At 53.3% G+C, this 16491-nt stretch overlaps 2 protein-coding genes across 10 annotated transcripts in view; both read left to right on the top strand.

Annotated features, from left to right (window-relative positions):
• The first annotated feature begins 353 nt into the window (after positions 1–353).
• SUOX (sulfite oxidase) lies at positions 354–5613 on the top strand. 5 transcript variants are annotated; one of them, XM_062510930.1, is made up of 5 exons: positions 354–437; positions 1033–1136; positions 1224–1371; positions 1794–2972; positions 4141–5613. In XM_062510930.1, the coding sequence occupies exons 2-5, from the start codon at positions 1105–1107 to the stop codon at positions 4393–4395; spliced, it is 1614 nt and encodes a 537-aa protein (XP_062366914.1). In that variant the 5' UTR covers positions 354–437; positions 1033–1104; the 3' UTR covers positions 4396–5613. The 5 variants fall into 5 exon arrangements, with proteins under 5 accessions (XP_062366914.1, XP_062366910.1, XP_062366912.1 ...); XM_062510926.1 differs by lacking the exon at positions 354–437 and having other exon boundaries at positions 764–1136; XM_062510928.1 differs by lacking the exon at positions 354–437 and having other exon boundaries at positions 764–1136; positions 3848–4283.
• A 1650-nt stretch (positions 5614–7263) lies between these two features.
• The window catches only part of IKZF4 (IKAROS family zinc finger 4), a 38867-nt gene continuing 29639 nt past the window's right edge, over positions 7264–16491 (top strand). For 3 of the 5 annotated variants that reach the window (XR_009934067.1, XM_062510940.1, XM_062510939.1), the window contains exons 1-2: positions 12863–13826; positions 15918–15971. Coding sequence is in view for 4 of the 5 variants with exons in the window: in XM_062510940.1 (XP_062366924.1) it covers positions 15932–15971 (40 nt within the window). In the remaining variant the exon portion in view is untranslated. Of the gene's footprint in view, positions 7335–12862; positions 13827–15917; positions 15972–16491 lie in introns of those variants that run through there. The other 2 variants (XM_062510942.1, XM_062510941.1) reach the window with 2 other exon arrangements.

Genomic DNA, 16491 nt, shown 5'->3' with positions numbered 1-16491 from the left:
AAAATTCCCAACTTTTTGTGTACTCAGGGAGGGGACATGGCGACAACAGCGGGGCCACCCGGTGCCAGCAGCCGCTGCCAGATCGCGGCCCTGACCTGATAACGCTTATCAGAGCTCGCAGCTGCCTGGCGGCTCCTGTTTTTTGCTGTTTTTGCCGGTTTTCCCCCCAAATTCCCACCGGGAAATTCGGGAGCAGCGCTGCCCTTCTAAATCCGCGTGGCCGCTTTAAGACCCCCCGGTGCTTCGCGTGGTGTTGCCTCTTTAAGCCGGCGCTGGTGGGGCCCACCCTGAGTGAGGCCACGCCCATTGGCCCCCGTTAAAGTAAACAGAGGGGGCGTGGCTAGGGGAGTCGCGCCCTCCTTGAGACCACGCCCTTCGCCCCTCTCTTAAAAGGGCCGCGCCCGCAGGGACATCGGGGGAGTGGAACCGTTACGCAGGTTCGTGGTGGGGGACGACTGGGACCGGGGTGGGAATTGGGATAACTGGGACCGGGACCGGGGTGGGAATGGGGATAACTGGGACCGAGAGCGGGGTGGGAATGGGGGATCGGGATGGGGCTGAGGGGACGGAGAACCGGGATCCTGCTGGGGCGGGCAGGAAAACAACGGGAACCGGGAGGGTTTCGGGACAACAGGGAGCGGTCTGGGCCTATGGGGGGCCGGGATGGGGCTGGGGAGGGGATAACCGGGACCGGGATGGGGCTGGGGAGGGGATAACCGGGACCGGGATGGGGCTGGGGAGGGGATAACCGGGACCGGGATGGGGCTGGGCAGGAGATAACTGGGGCTGGCGACAACCGAGACCGAGCTGGGACTGGGGGCAGTAAGAACCGGCACCGGAATGGGGTTGGGAGCAGGAAGAACCGGGATCGGGATGGGGCTGAGGACTTGGGGACCGGGACCGAACTGGGGCTGGCGGGGCACACAGCTGGGACCGACCGGGCTGGGAGTGTCGAGGGACAGGACCGGAGCTGGCAGAGCCGGGCTCGGTTGTGTCGCGGCAGAGGTCCGTGATTGTCGCTTCCCCCGGCAGCGTCACCGGGGTCGTGTCCCGATCCCGGTCCCTGTGCCCGCCCCAGCCGCGCTCTCCCGTCCCGCCGCCGCGATGTTGCTGCTCCGGGCCGTTGCCGGCCGCAGGTAGGAGCGACCCCGCTGTGTCCCCCCCGTGTTCCCCCGGTGTGCCCCCGGTGTCCCGGAGCCGCTGTGACCCCGCCGTCCCCGCAGGCTCCCGCCGCTGATGCAGCTATCCCGCGACTGCTCCCGGCTGGCCGCCGGTAGCGCGGCCCCGAGGGGACACCGCGGGGCGGCCCCGGTGCTGGCGGCGCTGCTCGGGCTCGGGGCCGTCCTGGCCTACGGAGAGCGGCGGCGGAGGGTGAGCGACACCGGGGGTGGTGGCACCGGGGAGGGCGGTGACACCTCGGGGTCCTTCCCCCGTTCGGGGTCACCGGGGGTGGGGTTGGATCCCGACGGGAGGCGGCACCTGAGGGGGCGGATCTCGATCAGAGGTGACATCGGGACACCGGGAACCGGGAAGGGGATGGCATCGAGGGGTGGATCCCGGGGCAAGAGGGTGGCACCGGGGGGGGGAGGTGGATACCGAGGGAAGGGAGTGGCACCGGGAAAGGGGGGGCTGCTGGGGAGTTGGTGGCACCGGGACAGCGAGAGCACAGGACGGGGGGTGGCACCGGGGAAAAGGGTGACACCGGGACAGGGGCAGCCTGCACGGGGGTGGCACCGGGACAGGGGGATCCCGGGGGCACGAGAATTTCCCGATGACCCCCCCGGTGCCCGCAGATCGCCCAGGCCGCCCGGGCCACCCCCGCCCCGCAGTACCCGCGGTACACCCGCGCCGAGGTGGCACAGCATCGGACCCCGAGCGACCGCGTGTGGGTCACCTACGGCACCGAGGTCTTCGATGTCACCGATTTCGTGGAGCTGCACCCGGGGGGACCGGACAAAATCCTGCTGGCGGCCGGGGGAGCCCTGGAGCCGTTTTGGGCTCTCTACGCCGTTCACAGCCAGCCCCACGTGCTGGAACTGCTCCGTGACTACAAAGTGGGCGAGCTGAGCCCCGAGGACACCGCGCCACCCGCGGGGGACACCAAGGACCCGTTCTCCGGGGACCCCCCTCGCCATCCAGCGCTGCGGGTGAACAGCTTGAAACCTTTTAACGCCGAGCCTCCCCCGGAGCTGCTGACCCAGAGCTTCCTGACCCCAAACGAGCTCTTCTTCACCCGTAACCACCTCCCGGTGCCCGCCGTGGAGCCGGGCTCGTACCGGCTGCGCGTGGAGGGTCCCGGTGGCCGCGCTTTGTCGCTGTCGCTGGCGGAGCTGCGCCAGCGCTTCCCAAAACACGAAGTGACGGCCACGCTGCAATGCGCCGGGAACCGGAGATCCGAGATGAGCCGCGTCCGACCGGTCAAAGGATTAGCGTGGGACATCGGGGCCATCAGCACGGCTCGATGGGGAGGAGCCCGGCTCCGCGACGTGCTGCTCGCCGCCGGTTTTGGCGACGAAACCGTCGGTGATGGCGAGTGGCACGTGTGCTTCGAAGGGCTGGACGCGGACGCTTCGGGGACGCCCTACGGAGCGTCCATCCCGTTGAAACGGGCGGTCAGCGCCGAGGCCGAGGTGCTGCTGGCTTACGAGATGAACGGGCAGGAGCTGCCGCGGGATCACGGATTCCCGGTGCGGGTGTTGGTGCCCGGTGTGGTCGGGGCGCGGAGCGTGAAGTGGCTGCGGAGCGTGGTGGTGTCACCGTCCGAGAGCCCGAGCCACTGGCAGCAGAACGATTACAAAGGGTTCTGCCCGTCCGTGGATTGGGATTCCGTGGATTTCCGATCCGCCCCGGCCATCCAGGAGCTGCCGGTGCAGTCGGCGATCACCGAGCCGCGGCCCGGGGCCGCCGTGCCCGCCGGGGAGCTGACGGTGAAGGGCTACGCGTGGAGCGGAGGAGGAAGGGAGGTGGTCAGGGTGAGCGGGGAACGGGGATGGGTGGGGGTAAAACGGAGAAAAGGCCATCCCGTCTCCTCTTCCCGGCGATCCCACCCGCTTTTCCTGGCGATTCCGCTTCCCCTCACTTTCCCCAGAAATTCCATCCTCTTATTTTGGTGATTCCACCCCCTTTTCCATATTCTCCCTTTTCCCTCTGTCCCCTTTTTCCTCCATCCCCCTTTTCCCATCCCCTTTTCCCACCCAATTTTCCCTCCATCCCCCTTTTCCCACCCCGTTTTCTCTCCATACCCCTTTTTCCATCCCCTTTTCCATCCATCCCCATTCTCCATCCATTCCCCATTTCCCCCTACCTATGTGTTAATTAATGAATTAATTAATCAATACTCTATCGCTGCCCTGGCACGTGGATGTATTGCTGGACAGGAGATGGGCATTTATATGCCAATTAATTAATTAATGCTAATAATTAATTAATACTGGTGAGCTCTTTCTCCATGGCAGGTGGATGTGTCCCTGGACGGGGGCTGGACATCTCTGTACCAATTAATTAATGAATTAATTAATGAATTAATTAATGAATTAATGAGCTGTTTCTCCATGGCAGGTGGACGTGTCCCTGGATGGGGGCCGGACATCTCTATACCAATTAATTAATGAATTAATGAATTAATGAATTAATGAGCTGTCTCTCCATGGCAGGTGGACGTGTCCCTGGACGGGGGCTGGACATCTCTGTACCAATGAATGAATGAATGAATGAATTAATTAATGAATTAATGAGCTGTTTCTCCATGGCAGGTGGACGTGTCCCTGGATGGGAGCCAGACATCTCTATACCAATTAATTAATGAATTAATGAATTAATGAATTAATGAGCTGTCTCTCCATGGCAGGTGGACGTGTCCCTGGACGGGGGCCGGACATCTCTATACCAATTAATTAATGAATTAATGAATTAATGAATTAATGAGCTGTCTCTCCATGGCAGGTGGACGTGTCCCTGGACGGGGGCTGGACATCTCTGTACCAATGAATGAATTAATTAATTAATGAATTAATTAATGAATTAATGAGCTGTTTCTCCATGGCAGGTGGACGTGTCCCTGGATGGGAGCCAGACATCTCTATACCAATTAATTAATGAATTAATGAATTAATGAATTAATGAGCTGTCTCTCCATGGCAGGTGGACGTGTCCCTGGACGGGGGCCGGACGTGGCGCGTGGCCGAGCTGGGGCCGCGGCCGGAGCGGGGCCAGGGCTGGGCCTGGGCGCTGTGGGAGCTGCGGGCGGCGGTGCCCGCGGGTGCCCGGCTGGACATCGTGTGCAAGGCCGTGGACAGCAGCTACAACGTGCAGCCCGACACCGTGGCACCCATCTGGAACCTGCGCGGGGTCCTGAGCAACGCCTGGCACCGCGTGCCTGTCACTGTCACTCGCTGAGGGACAGTGGGGACGGCGGGGACACGTCACCCGCTGAGGGACGGCGGGGACATCACCGGCTGAGGGACGCTGTCGGGGCATTGGGGACGTCAGGGACAACAGGGACGGCCGGGACGGCAAGGACATATAACCCACTGGGGGACAGTGAGGACACGGGACAGCGAGGAAACGGGGGACGGCGGGGACAGCACGGACACGTCACCCACTGAGGGACACCCTTGGGGACATCAGGGACAACAGGGACACTGGGGACAGCGGGGTCCTGAGCGAAGCCTGGCACCGCGTGCCTGTCACTGTCACTCGCTGAGGGACAGGGGGGACGTCACCCACTGAGGGACGCCATCGGGGCATTGGGGACATCGGGGACAGCGGGGACACTGGGGACAGCAGGGACATCACCCGTTGAGGGACAATGGGGACATTAGGGACAGTGGGGACAGTGGGACACCAGGGACACCGTGGTGTCCTCCGCGGCGCCTGGCACCGAGTCCCTGTCACTGCCACCACTGAGTGCCAGGGACACCGGGGATCTCCAGTGGGATCTCTGGATCCCAAAGGGTCCTGCAGACCCCAGGTTCTGTTGACCCCAAAAGATTCCACAGACCCCAAAAGGATTTTATGGCTCCTCAAAGGCTTTTATTGAACCCCAAAGGGTTCTACTGACCCCAAAAAATTCCATACACCCCGATGGGTTCTACAGACCCCAAAGTGTTGCACAGACCCCAAAAGAATTTTGTGACCCCTAAAGGGTTTTACAGACCCCAAAGGGTTCTATAGATGCCAAAAAGGGTTTTATGGACCCCCCAAAGGATTCCATAGACCTCAAAAGGATTTTATAGCCCCCCAAAAAGGTTCTGGAGACCCCAAAGGGATTTTTATGGCCTCTGAAAGGATTATATGGACTTGGAAGGTTCTACAGACCCCAGAAGGATTTTATGGTCCCCCAAAAGGATTTTATGGACCCCAAAGGGTTCTACAGACCCCAGAAGGATTTTATGGACCCCCCAAAAGGATTTTATGGACCCCAAAGGTTTCTATGGCCCCGATGGATTCTCCCGCCCCGAAGGTTCCTGCAGCCCCACAGCTCGAAGGTCAGCGGGATTTTATGGCCCTGGGGTTTTATGGCCCCATGGTTTTATGGCCCCTGATTTTTCCGGCCCCAGGGTTTTATGGCCCAATGTGTGAAAGTGCCTCCTGCCATAAAGATTTGGGAACTTTTATGGGCTCAGCGCCTTCCTGGGGTAGTGAGGGCAGGGTTGGGATGGGGTCAGGGGGAATGGGGGCAGTTCTGGGACCCCTGATCCTATGGGAACCCCTGGGACTCCCTGATCCTACAGGACACTGTGACTCTATAGGACCCTATGGCATGATGGGACCCAACCTGACCCTAAAGAACCCTTGACCCTAAATAACCCCTGACCCTATGGGACTCCCCTGGGACCCCTGATCCTATGGGACCCTCCTGACCCTAAATAACCCCCTGACCCCATGGGACCCCTCACCCCATAAGGACTCCCTGACCCTACAGGAATTTGTGGTCCCAAACAATCCCCTGACCCCATCCCCGCCCTATTGATCAGCAGCGATTGGTTATCGATCACCGATATCCACCCTTGGTTATTGATCCCTGGTCATCCATCCCAGGGTATCAGTCTTAGGTTATTGATCCCTGTTATCGATTCCTGTTATTGATCCCTGTTATTGATACTTGTGATCAATACTTGTTCCTGATCCCCATTGTCTATCCCTGTTATCAATACCGTTATGGATCCCCATTATCGATCCCCATTATCGATCCCCGTTATAAATCCCTGTTATCAATCTCCATTATCGATCCCCGTTATAAATCCCCGCTATCGATCCCCGTTATCAATCCTCGTTATAAATCCACGTTAACGATCCCCGTTATCAATACCCTATTAACAAACCCCATTATCAACAGCCTAATATCAGTCCCTGATAAGATTGATGCACTCAGCGCTTCCCACTGGATTCATTCTGCGCTCCTCAGCCCAGTCCCTGCTCGATTCTCTCCGCTCTCTCCTCTCTCCTTGCTGGATTCTCTCTGCTCTCTCCCTTCCCTGCTCTGTGCTGGATTCTCTCCGCTCTCTGCTCTCTCCCCGCTCGATTCTCTCTGCTTTCTCCCTTCCCCTCTCCCCGCTCGATTCTCTCTGCTCTCTGCTCTCTCCCCGCTCGATTCTCTCTGCTCTCTGCTCTCTCCCTTCCTTCCTCCCCGCTCGATTCTCTCTGCTCTCTCCCTGCTCGATTCTCTCTGCTCTCTGCTCTCTCCCCGCTCGATTCTCTCTGCTCTCTCCCTTCCCCTCTCCCTGCTCGATTCTCTCTGCTCTCTGCTCTCTCCCTTCCTTCCTCCCCGCTCGATTCTCTCTGCTTTCTCCCTTCCCCTCTCCCCGCTCGATTCTCTCTGCTCTCTCCTCTCTCCCCGCTCGATTCTCTCTGCTCTCTGCTCTCTCCCCGCTCGATTCTCTCTGCTCTCTGCTCTCTCCCCGCTCGATTCTCTCTGCTCTCTCCCTTCCCCTCTCCCCGCTCGATTCTCTCCACTCTCTGCTCTCTCCCTGCTCGATTCTCTCTGCTCTCTCCCTCCCCTCCTCCCTGCTCGATTCTCTCTGCTCTCTGCTCTCTCCCCGCTCGATTCTCTCTGCTCTCTGCTCTCTCCCTGCTCGATTCTCTCTGCTCTCTGCTCTCTCCCTGCTCGATTCTCTCTGCTCTCTCCCTTCCCTCCTCCCTGCTCGATTCTCTCCGCGCTCCTCTCGGCCCTGGCGGGGCCGGAAGTGCCCGGGGCGGCGGGGGGGGGGCCCCGGGGCCTCCTCAGGAGCCGCCGCCGCCTCCGCCGCGTCCGGACCCCCCCGGACCCCCCCTCAGCGGGACCCCCGAGCCCCCCCCAGCCCCGGGGGGGCCGCCGAGCCTGCCCGGCCCCGCCGGTGAGAGCGCGGGGTGTGCGGAGAACGCGCGGGGTGTGCGGGGAACGCCGGGGCCGTGCTGAGGGGAACGCGGGGTGTGCTGAGGGGAACGCGGGGGGTATTGAGGGGAACGTGGCCTGCCGGGGCTGTCAGCGCCTTGTGAGGGTGGGGAGGGGGTCGCGGTGAGACCCCCGGGAGGGTTTGGGGGTCCAGGCTGAGGGTGGGGCTGGGTGGGTTTTGGGGGGGCTGTTCTGAGGGGGGGGCGCGTCCTCCGGAGGGTCTCAGGGGCTTTCGGCGGGCTCTGAATTGGGGGGGGCCGTGTCCTTCCCTGAGGGGGTCAGGGTTGGAATTGAGGGGGGGTCGTGACTCCCCAGCGCTGTCAGAGGCCTCTGCTCTGAGGGGGGATCGTGCCCCCCTTGACACCCTTAGGAGGTTTGGGGGGGGTCTCCTCTTCTTTGGGGGTGTCCGTGTCTCTCCTTGAGGGTGTCAAGGCTGAAATTGGGGAGGGGTCTCCTCTTCTTGGGGGGGTCCGTGTTGCCCTGATGGTGTTAAGTCTGTATTTGAGGGAGGGGTCTCCTCTTTCTGGGGGGGTTCCCTCCCGGCGCTGTCAGGGAATTGTTTGAGAGAGGGGGTCTGGATTTTGGGGAGGGGGCAGGGGGTGTTCGCATCCCCCTGAGGGTCTCAGGGCTGGATTTTTTGGGGGGGTCGTGTCCCCCTGAGGGTCTCAGGGCTGGATTTTTGGGGGGGGTCGTGTCCCCCTGAGGGTCTCAGGGCTGGATTTTTGGGGGGGTCGTGTCCCCCTGAGGGTCTCAGGGCTGGATTTTTGGGGGGGGTCGTGTCCCCCTGAGGGTCCCAGTGCTGGATTTTTTGGGGGGGTCGTGTCCCCCTGAGGGTCTCAGGGCTGGATTTTGGCGAGCTCTGTGTTTTTTTGTTTTTTTTTTTTTTTGGGGGGGGTGGGGGCTGTGTCTGTGTGCCCTGAGGGGATTTTGGCGGGCTCTGAATTTTGGGGTGGGGGTCGTGTTCCCCCGGGGGTGTCAGCTCTGTTTTTGGGGGGTCTGGATTTTTTGGGGTAGGTGGTCTCTGTTCCCCCAGCATTCTCAGGGCTGTATTTTCGGGGGGGGGGGGTTCTCTGATTTTTTGGGGTGTCCCTGTCTCTTTTAGGGGGTTTCTGATTTTGGGGTGTCTGATTTTTGGGGGGTGGTCCCTGTCCCTTTTTGGGGGTCTCTGATTTTTTGGGGTGTCCCTGTCTCTTTTAGGGGGTTTCTGATTTTTGGGGGTCTCTGATTTTGGGGGGGTGGTCCCTGTCCCTTTTAGGGGTGTCTCTGATTTTTGGGGGTCTCTGATTTTTGGGCTCCCCCTGTGGGATTAGGACCCCTCCCCCCCCAAACCCCTGGAAGGGTTTGATCCCCTCCCCCCCTTTTTAAGGATTCCATGGAATCCCTGGAATGACATTCACGGGAATCTCCCCCCACCCTCCCCAATTCCTGGGGCTTTTCCTGGCTCCCGCCTGGGGTGTTTTTTTTTTTTTTTTTTTTTTTTGGGATAATGGAATTTTTTTGGGAATTTTTTTGGTTTTTAGGGGTGGGTTCCCAAGCTCCGCTCCCCGGGATTTTCCCTTTTCCAGCTGGAATCCCCTCCCATTCCCAAGAATTTTGGGAAAATTTTCCGTCATAACCCGAAATTCCCAACCCCGTTCCGAAAACCTCCCGAATTTTCCCGTGGGAATTCCCGGGATGGGTGGCAGAAAACCGGGATTTTCCCCTTTGGGTTTCTCTGGGATCCACGGGAATTTTTTAGGATTTTTCCATCTCCCTTCATCCCATGGGAATTTCAGGGTTATCCAAGGGCACGGGAGCGAGGATTTTTTTGGGATCTCTTCCCGAGGGAGCTGCTCCAGTTTGGAATTTAAATTAGGAAAAAAAAAAAAAAAAACCAAACAACAACAAAAAAAAAAACCAAACCAAAACCACCGGGATGGAACAACCGGAGCTTCATCCCACAATGTCCTGGAATTGTTTTTTTTCCAGCTTTTCCCGGGATTGATCCCAAAAAAATAAAAAACCCTGGATGGAGCAGCTGGAGCTTTATCCCAGAATGTCCTGGAATTGTTTTTCCTTTTTCTTTTTTGTTTAATTTTTTTTGTTTTGTTTTGTTTTTGGTTTTTTTGTTTTTTGTTTTTTTGGGTTTTTTTTTTGTTTTTATCCTGAGGACAAAAGAAAGGAAAAAAAATCCCGAAGGGTTGGGTTGGAATTTGAGTTTGGAATTTGAGGCGGATCCCTGGAGTTGAAAGCCAGGAATTCTCGCGGTTTTCCCAGGATTTTTTTTGGGGTGGATTTTCCTGGCAGGGAGAAGGGTGGGGGGAGGGAGGAGTTACTCCCAGCAGGGATTTTTGTTTTTGGGGGGGGGGGGGGGGTGGAAAAAAAAAATAACATTCCCGATTTCCATGGGAGCGCTGGGCCCCCGGGCTGGGATTTAACTGGGATTTAACTGGGATTTAACTGGGATTTAGCCGGGATTTATCTGGGATTGCATTCCCGGGGTTTGGGCTGTGCCAAGGGTGGGAATGGGGATTTATCCAGGATTTATCCAGCCTTTAATTCCCTGCTTTTTGAGTTGTGGGAAGGCTGGAAATTGGAATTTTTTTGGGATTTCATTCCCTGCTTCTTCAGCCTTACAAAGGGTGGGAATGGGAATTTATCCAGGATTTATCCAAACTTTAATTCCCTGGTTTTTTGAGTTGTGGAAGGGCTGGAAATTGGAATTTTTCCGGGATTTCATTCCCTGTTTTTTCAGCCCTGCAAAGAGTGGGAATGGGGATTTTTCCGGGTTTTATCCAGGGTTTATCCAGGATTCCATTCCCGGTTTTTCCAGTCGTTCCAAGGCTGGGAATGGGGATTTATCCAGGATTTAATTCCCTGTTTTTTCCAGCCCTGCGAGGAGTCAGAATTGGGGTTTTCTGGGATTTAATTCCCTGATTATTGAGTTATGCAAAGCCTGGAAATCGGAATTTTTCTGGGATTCCATTCCTGGTTATTCCAGCTGTTCCAAGGCTGGGAGTGGGGATTTATCCAGGATTTATCCAGGATTTAATTCCCTGTTTTTCCAGCCTTGCAAGGAGTGAGAACTGGGGTTTTTTCCTGGGATTTCATTCCCTGTTTTCTGCCTGTTCCAAACCTGGGAATGAGGATTCATCCAGGATTTAATTCCTTTTTTCTTTCCACCCTTGCAAAGAGTAGGAATTATTTTTTTTCCTGGGTTTTATCCAGGATTCCATTCCTGGTTTTTCCAGCCCTGCAAGGGATGGGAATTGGAATTTTTCATGGATTCCATTCCTGGTTTTTCCAGTTGTTCCAAAGCTGGGCATGGGGATTTATCCAGGATTTATCCAGGATTTAATTCCCTGTTTTTTTCCAGCTCTTCAAAGAGTGGGAATTGGAATTTTTCTGGGGTTTCATTCCTGGTTTTTCTAGACCTGCAAGGGGTGGGAGTGGGGATTTTTCTGGGTTTTATCCAGGATTCCATTCCCGGTTTTTCCAGTCGTTCCAAGGCTGGGAATGGGGATTTATCCAGGATTTATCCAGGATTTATTTCCCTGTTTTTGCCATCCCTGCGAGGAGTCAGAATTGGGGTTTTCTGGGATTTAATTCCCTGTTTATTGAGTTATGCAAAGCCTGGAAATCGGAATTTTCCTGGGATTCCATTCCTGGTTATTCCAGCTGTTCCAAGGCTGGGAGTGGGGATTTATCCAGGATTTATCCAGGATTTAATTCCCTGTTTTTCCAGCCTTGCAAGGAGTGAGAACTGGGGTTTTTTTCTGGGATTTCATTCCCTGTTTTCTGCCTGTTCCAAACCTGGGAGTGGATATTCATCCTGGATTCCATTCCCTGTTTCTTCCACCCTTGCAAAGAGTAGGATTTTTTTTTTTCCCAGGGTTTTATCCACGATTTAATTCCCTGTTTTTCCAGCCCTTCAAGGAGTGGGAATTGTTTTTTTTTTCCTAGGATTTAATTCCCTGATTATTGAGTTATGCAAAGCCTGGAAACTGGAATTTTTCTGGGATTTCATTCCCTGTTTTTCCAGCTGTTCCAAGGCTGGGAGTGGGGATTTATCCAGGATTTATTCAGGATTTAATTTCCTGTTTTTCCAGCCTTGCAAGGAGTGAGAATTGGGGTTTTTTCTGGGATTTCATTCCCTGTTTTCTGCCTGTTCCAAGGCTGGGAGTGGGGATTTATCCAGGATTTATCCAGGATTTAATTCCCTGTTTTTCCAGCCTTGCAAGGAGTGAGAATTGGGATTTTTTCCTGGGATTTCATTCCCTGTTTTCTGCCTGTTCCAAACCTGGGAATGGATATTCATCCAGGATTTAATTCCCTGTTTTTTTCCACCTTTGCAAAGAGTAAGAATTTTTTTTTTTTTTTTTTTTATTTTTTTTAATTTTTTTCCTGGGTTTCATCCAGGATTCCATTCCCGGTTTTTCCAGCTCTGCACAGCCTGGGAATCGCAGCCTCCCTGCTCTCAATTCCTGGAAAAACGCCCTGGGAATGTGGGGGGAAAATCTGGGATCGTCTCCCAGGCAGGGCCGGGAAGGGAAGGAAGGGAAGGGAAGGGGGGGGATGGAGTTGGATTGGCCGAGCCCGCAGGATTTTCCCAAAGGAAAAAAAAAATTCCGGGATTCCAGATGGGGCCTGCTCGGGGGGCTGCTCGGAATTCCCAGCTGGAATTCTTCCATTCCCAGGGATCTCCGAGCGGAGCCGCAGGTGAGGACAGAGCTCCGAAAGTTTTTCATTCATTCCTTAAAAATTAATTAATTTATTTTTTTTTTAAATCCGGGATTTTTTTTTTTTTCTCTCTCTCTCTCTCACGGATTCCAGCGCTTCTTTTAATTTATTTTCTTTTCCTTTTTATTTTTTTATTTTTTTCCAAGGATATTTTTTTTTTTTTTTTGGTCATTCCCGCCCACTCCGGGCTCTTCCCAGAGCCACTTCCTTTGCTTTTTTTTTTTTCTTTTTTTCTTTCTTTTTTTTTTTTTTTTCTCTGGGAATGTTCGTGGGATGGGGCTTTCCATGGAACTTTTTTTCCGCTGACAAAACCTTCTGGGAATTTTTCTCCAGCGTCAAAAAAAAAAAAAAAAAGTCGGGGAAAAAAAAAATAATAAAATCCAACCTAAAAAAAAAAAAAAAAAAATTCCATCGGAAACGGGGCTTGGAAAGGAAACTGGGATTGGAAAAGGGAAGCTCAGGGAATTTATCCGGAGGTGTTTATTCCCGAAAAAATCTTTTCCTGCTGCTTCCAGCGCCGAGAGGAGCTCGGATCCGAGCTGGGATATCCCGGGAAAAACGGGATTTGGGATTTTTTTGGGGGGATTTTTGGGGCCGGGATCCATCGGAATTCCCGGTGGGATCGGGTCCGGGAAGGTGGGGGGTGGGGGGGGGAGGGGGGGGGGCGATTTTGCTGCATCCAGAGGTGGAAAAATATTCCAGTGGGAATCTCCCGGAGCTTCAGGTACAACAAAAAAAAAAAAAAAGGGGGGGGGGGGAAAGTGGGAAAATCCGTGGATTTTAAATCATGGGATAGGGAGGGGAAAAAAAAAAAAAAAAAGTGGGAGAAGTCGGGAAAATCCATGGATTTTAAAAGTCTGGGATGGGATGTGAGGGGATTTTCCTGAGCTCATCCCGGAATTCTTCAGGACTGGGATGTGCAATAAAAAAAGTGGGAAAATCCATGGAATTTTATAGCTGGGGCAGGATCTGAGGGGTTTTTTTCCTGGGATCTCCTGGAATTCCTCGGGATTGGGATTGGGATTGGGAGGGGGGGTTAAATGAAGTTTTTCCCGATGGATTTGGGGTTTTTGTTTTTGTGGGTTTTCTGTTTTTTTTTTTTGTTTTTTTTTGTTTTTTTTTTTCCCAAGTGGGGAAAAGTCCTGAATTCTGGGAAGGAGGAGAGAGAGCACTGCCCTAATTCCAGCTGGGATTCCCGAGGGGTTCAGCCCTGGATCCGTGTCCTGGTTATCCCGGGGATTTATCCTGGGAATTTCTCCCTCTGCCCGCCTTGCTTTAATTGGAGTCATTCCCTAAAAAAAAAAAAAAAAAAAAATAATAATTGAAAAAAATCGGGAATGGGCTCGGGTGTTGCCGTGGGGATGGAGGAATTTTTGGGAATTTTGGGAGTTTTCATTCCAGCCCCTGCCTGGGAGGCTTTGGATTCTGGCAGAAATTTGGGAAAATAATCCTGGATGTGGTTCCCGGAGAGCTGATGGGGTTTGGGTTTGTTTGGTTTTTTTTTTCCCCCTGGATTTTTAAAAATCTGGCAATGAGGAATTCCAGTATTCCCTGCTCAGGGATTGAGAATTCCAGTTTTCCCATCCCTTTATCCCTCTGGGACTGAGAATTCCCAATTTTTCCTGCCCATTTGGTTTGAGGAATTCCGATTTTTCCTGGTTTTTTTTTCTTGTTTGTTTTTTTTTTTATTATTCCACTGGGATTGAGGAATTCCGTTTCTCCCCATGGTCCCCAGGTAAAATTCCTAATTTTTTTTTTTTTTTTTATTCTGGGATGGATTTTTTCCAGCCGCAATTCCCAAAATGCCAAACGTTAGGGAAATGGATGGAGGGGTGGGAAGGAGAATTCCAGAGTGAGGGAATTCCAGAGTGCCTGGAATTCTCTGTGCCAGCTGGGAATGTCCCCAGGACTGGGATTGTCCTAAATCCTGGGATTGTCCTTGGCTTTGGGATCGTCCTTAATTCCAGGATTGTCCCCAGGGTGGAATGTCCTCAATCCTGGGATGTTCCAAATCCTGGGAATTGTCCCCAGGACTGGGATCGTCCTTAATTCCAGGATTGTCATTAATCCCGGGATTGTCCCCAGGACTGGAATGTCTTCAATCCCAGGAATTGTCCCCAGGATTGGGATGGCAGGACTGGGATTGTCCCTGATTTTGGAATGTCCCCAATCCAGGGAATTGACCCCAGGACTGGGATTGTCCCCAGGGTGGAATGTTCTCAATCCTGAGATGTTCCAAATCCTGGGAATTATCCCCAGGACTGGGATTGTCCCCAGGACTGGGATTGTCCTTAATTCCGGGATTATTCCTAATCCTGGGATTGTCCCTGATTTTGGAATGTCCCCAATCCAGGGATTGTCCCCGGGACTGGGATTGTCCCTGATTTTGGAATGTCCCCAGTCCAGGGATTGTCCCCAGGACTGGGATTGTCCCCAGGATGGAATGTTCTTAATCCCGGGATTGTCCCCAGGACTGGGATTGCAGGACTGGGATTGTCCCTGATCCAGGATTGTCATTAATCCCGGGATTGTCCCCTGGACTGGAATGTCCTCAGTCCCAGGAATTGTCCCTGATCCTGGGAATTGTCCCCGGGACTGGGATTGTCCCTGATTTTGGAATATCCTCAGTTCCAGGAATTGTCCCTGATCCTGGGAATTGTCCCCGGGACTGGGATTGTCCCTGGTTTTGGAATATCCTCAGTTCCAGGAATTGTCCCTGATCCTGGGAATTGTCCCCGGGACTGGGATTGTCCTTAATTCCAGGATTGTTCCCAATCCTGGGATTGTCCCCGGGACTGGGATTGCAGGACTGGGATTGTCCCTGATCCAGGATTGTCATTAATCCCGGGATTGTCCCCTGGACTGGAATGTCCTCAGTCCCAGGAATTGTCCCTGATCCTGGGAATTGTCCCCAGGACTGGGATTGTCCCTGATCCTGGGGTTGTCCTTAATTCCAGGATTGTCCCCAGGACTGGGATTGTCCCTGATTTTGGAATATCCTCAGTTCCAGGAATTGTCCCTGATCCTGGGAATTGTCCCCAGGACTGGGATTGTCCCTGATCCTGGGGTTGTCCTTAATTCCAGGATTGTCCCCCAACCTGGAATTGTCCCCGGGATTACCCCGGGCTGTTCCCCCTGTACTGGTGAGCAGCTCTGGCTCCTAATTAATTCCTCATTAATAACTAATTAACAGCTCCTCATCAGCCAATTCTTATCCCATTAATCGTTCATCACCCAAATAATGACTCCCTGATAGCTCGTTAATAACCAATTAACGGCTCGTTAATAAACCATTAATAGCTCATCGTACAATTAACAGCTCCTCGCCAGCCCGTTCATAACCGATTGCTAATTACCGACCAATTAACAGCCCGATAATTACCCATCACTGCCCAATTAGCTTAATGACAACCGAATTCGTTAATAACGGGCCAATTAACAAACAATTAGTAGGCAGTTAATGTCCAATTAACGTCTGGTTAAAGACTAATTAACACCAAATTAGTAAATAACACCGAATAACAATGAATTTGCACCCAATAATCATCAATTAATGACCAATTAGTATGGAAATATTAGCTCATTAATAGCCAATAGCTAATTAGAGCCCCCTCAGTTCCACATCCCCGAATTTCCCAGCAATTGGATCTATGAAAACCCTGAAATCCTCTGGAATTTCCATGGGTTCAGATTCCAGGATCAGATTTGGGCTTTCCCGGCGTCGCCGTTTCCCAAAAATCCCGATTTTTTTTTTTTTTTTTTTTTTTTTTTTTTTTCCCCCCCATGGAAAAGTGTGGAATCCTGAGGGAATTTCCTCCTTTTGCAGGGAATTCTGCAGCCATGGACATCGAGGACTGCAACGCCAGATCCTACATCACAGGTAAGGGTTTTTCCAGGATTTTCCCAAACTTTTCCAAGACTTTTCACGGATTTTCCGTGAATTTCCCCCCAGATTTTTCCCCATTTTTTTCCCCCCCCCCAGATTTTGGGGCTGGATTTGCGATCTCAGCCCCTTCCTGGATTTTTCCTCAGAATTTTCCCAGATTTTTTTCCCCAGAATTTTCCCAGATTTTTTTCCCCAGATTTTCCCATCTTTTTCCCAGACTTTTTTCCCCCAGATTTCCCACACATTTCCCCCGGATTTTTCCCGGATTTTTTCCCAGATTTTTTTCTGGATTCTTTCCCAGATTTCCCCTGGAAATTTTTTCCCCAGATTTTCCGCACATTTCCCCTGGATTTTTCCCGGATTTTGCAGGCTGGTTTTGGGATCTCAGCCCCTTCCTGGATTTCCCCCAGATTTTTCCTGGATTTCCCCAGATTTTTTGGGGATTCCCTGAGGGAATTTGGATGATCCAGCCCCAAAATCCCAGGACGGGATCAAGTTTTGTGGGATCCATCCC

The sequence above is a fragment of the Cinclus cinclus genome, chromosome 30 (genome assembly GCF_963662255.1).
Source record: "Cinclus cinclus chromosome 30, bCinCin1.1, whole genome shotgun sequence".
Classification (NCBI taxonomy): domain Eukaryota; kingdom Metazoa; phylum Chordata; class Aves; order Passeriformes; family Cinclidae; genus Cinclus; species Cinclus cinclus.
The sequence above is the reverse complement of the archived record's forward strand: the minus strand, read 5'-3'. Positions and strand labels throughout refer to the sequence as shown.

Excerpts from the sequence above, each read along its gene's own strand:
- SUOX (XM_062510926.1), top strand. The coding sequence starts at position 841 with ATGGGGTTGGGAGCAGGAAGAACCGGGATCGGGATGGGGCTGAGGACT. Across the intron at positions 1,137-1,223 it reads CGGGCCGTTGCCGGCCGCAG|GCTCCCGCCGCTGATGCAGC; the intron begins GTAGGAGCGACC and ends CCGTCCCCGCAG. Across the intron at positions 1,372-1,793 it reads ACGGAGAGCGGCGGCGGAGG|ATCGCCCAGGCCGCCCGGGC; the intron begins GTGAGCGACACC and ends CGGTGCCCGCAG.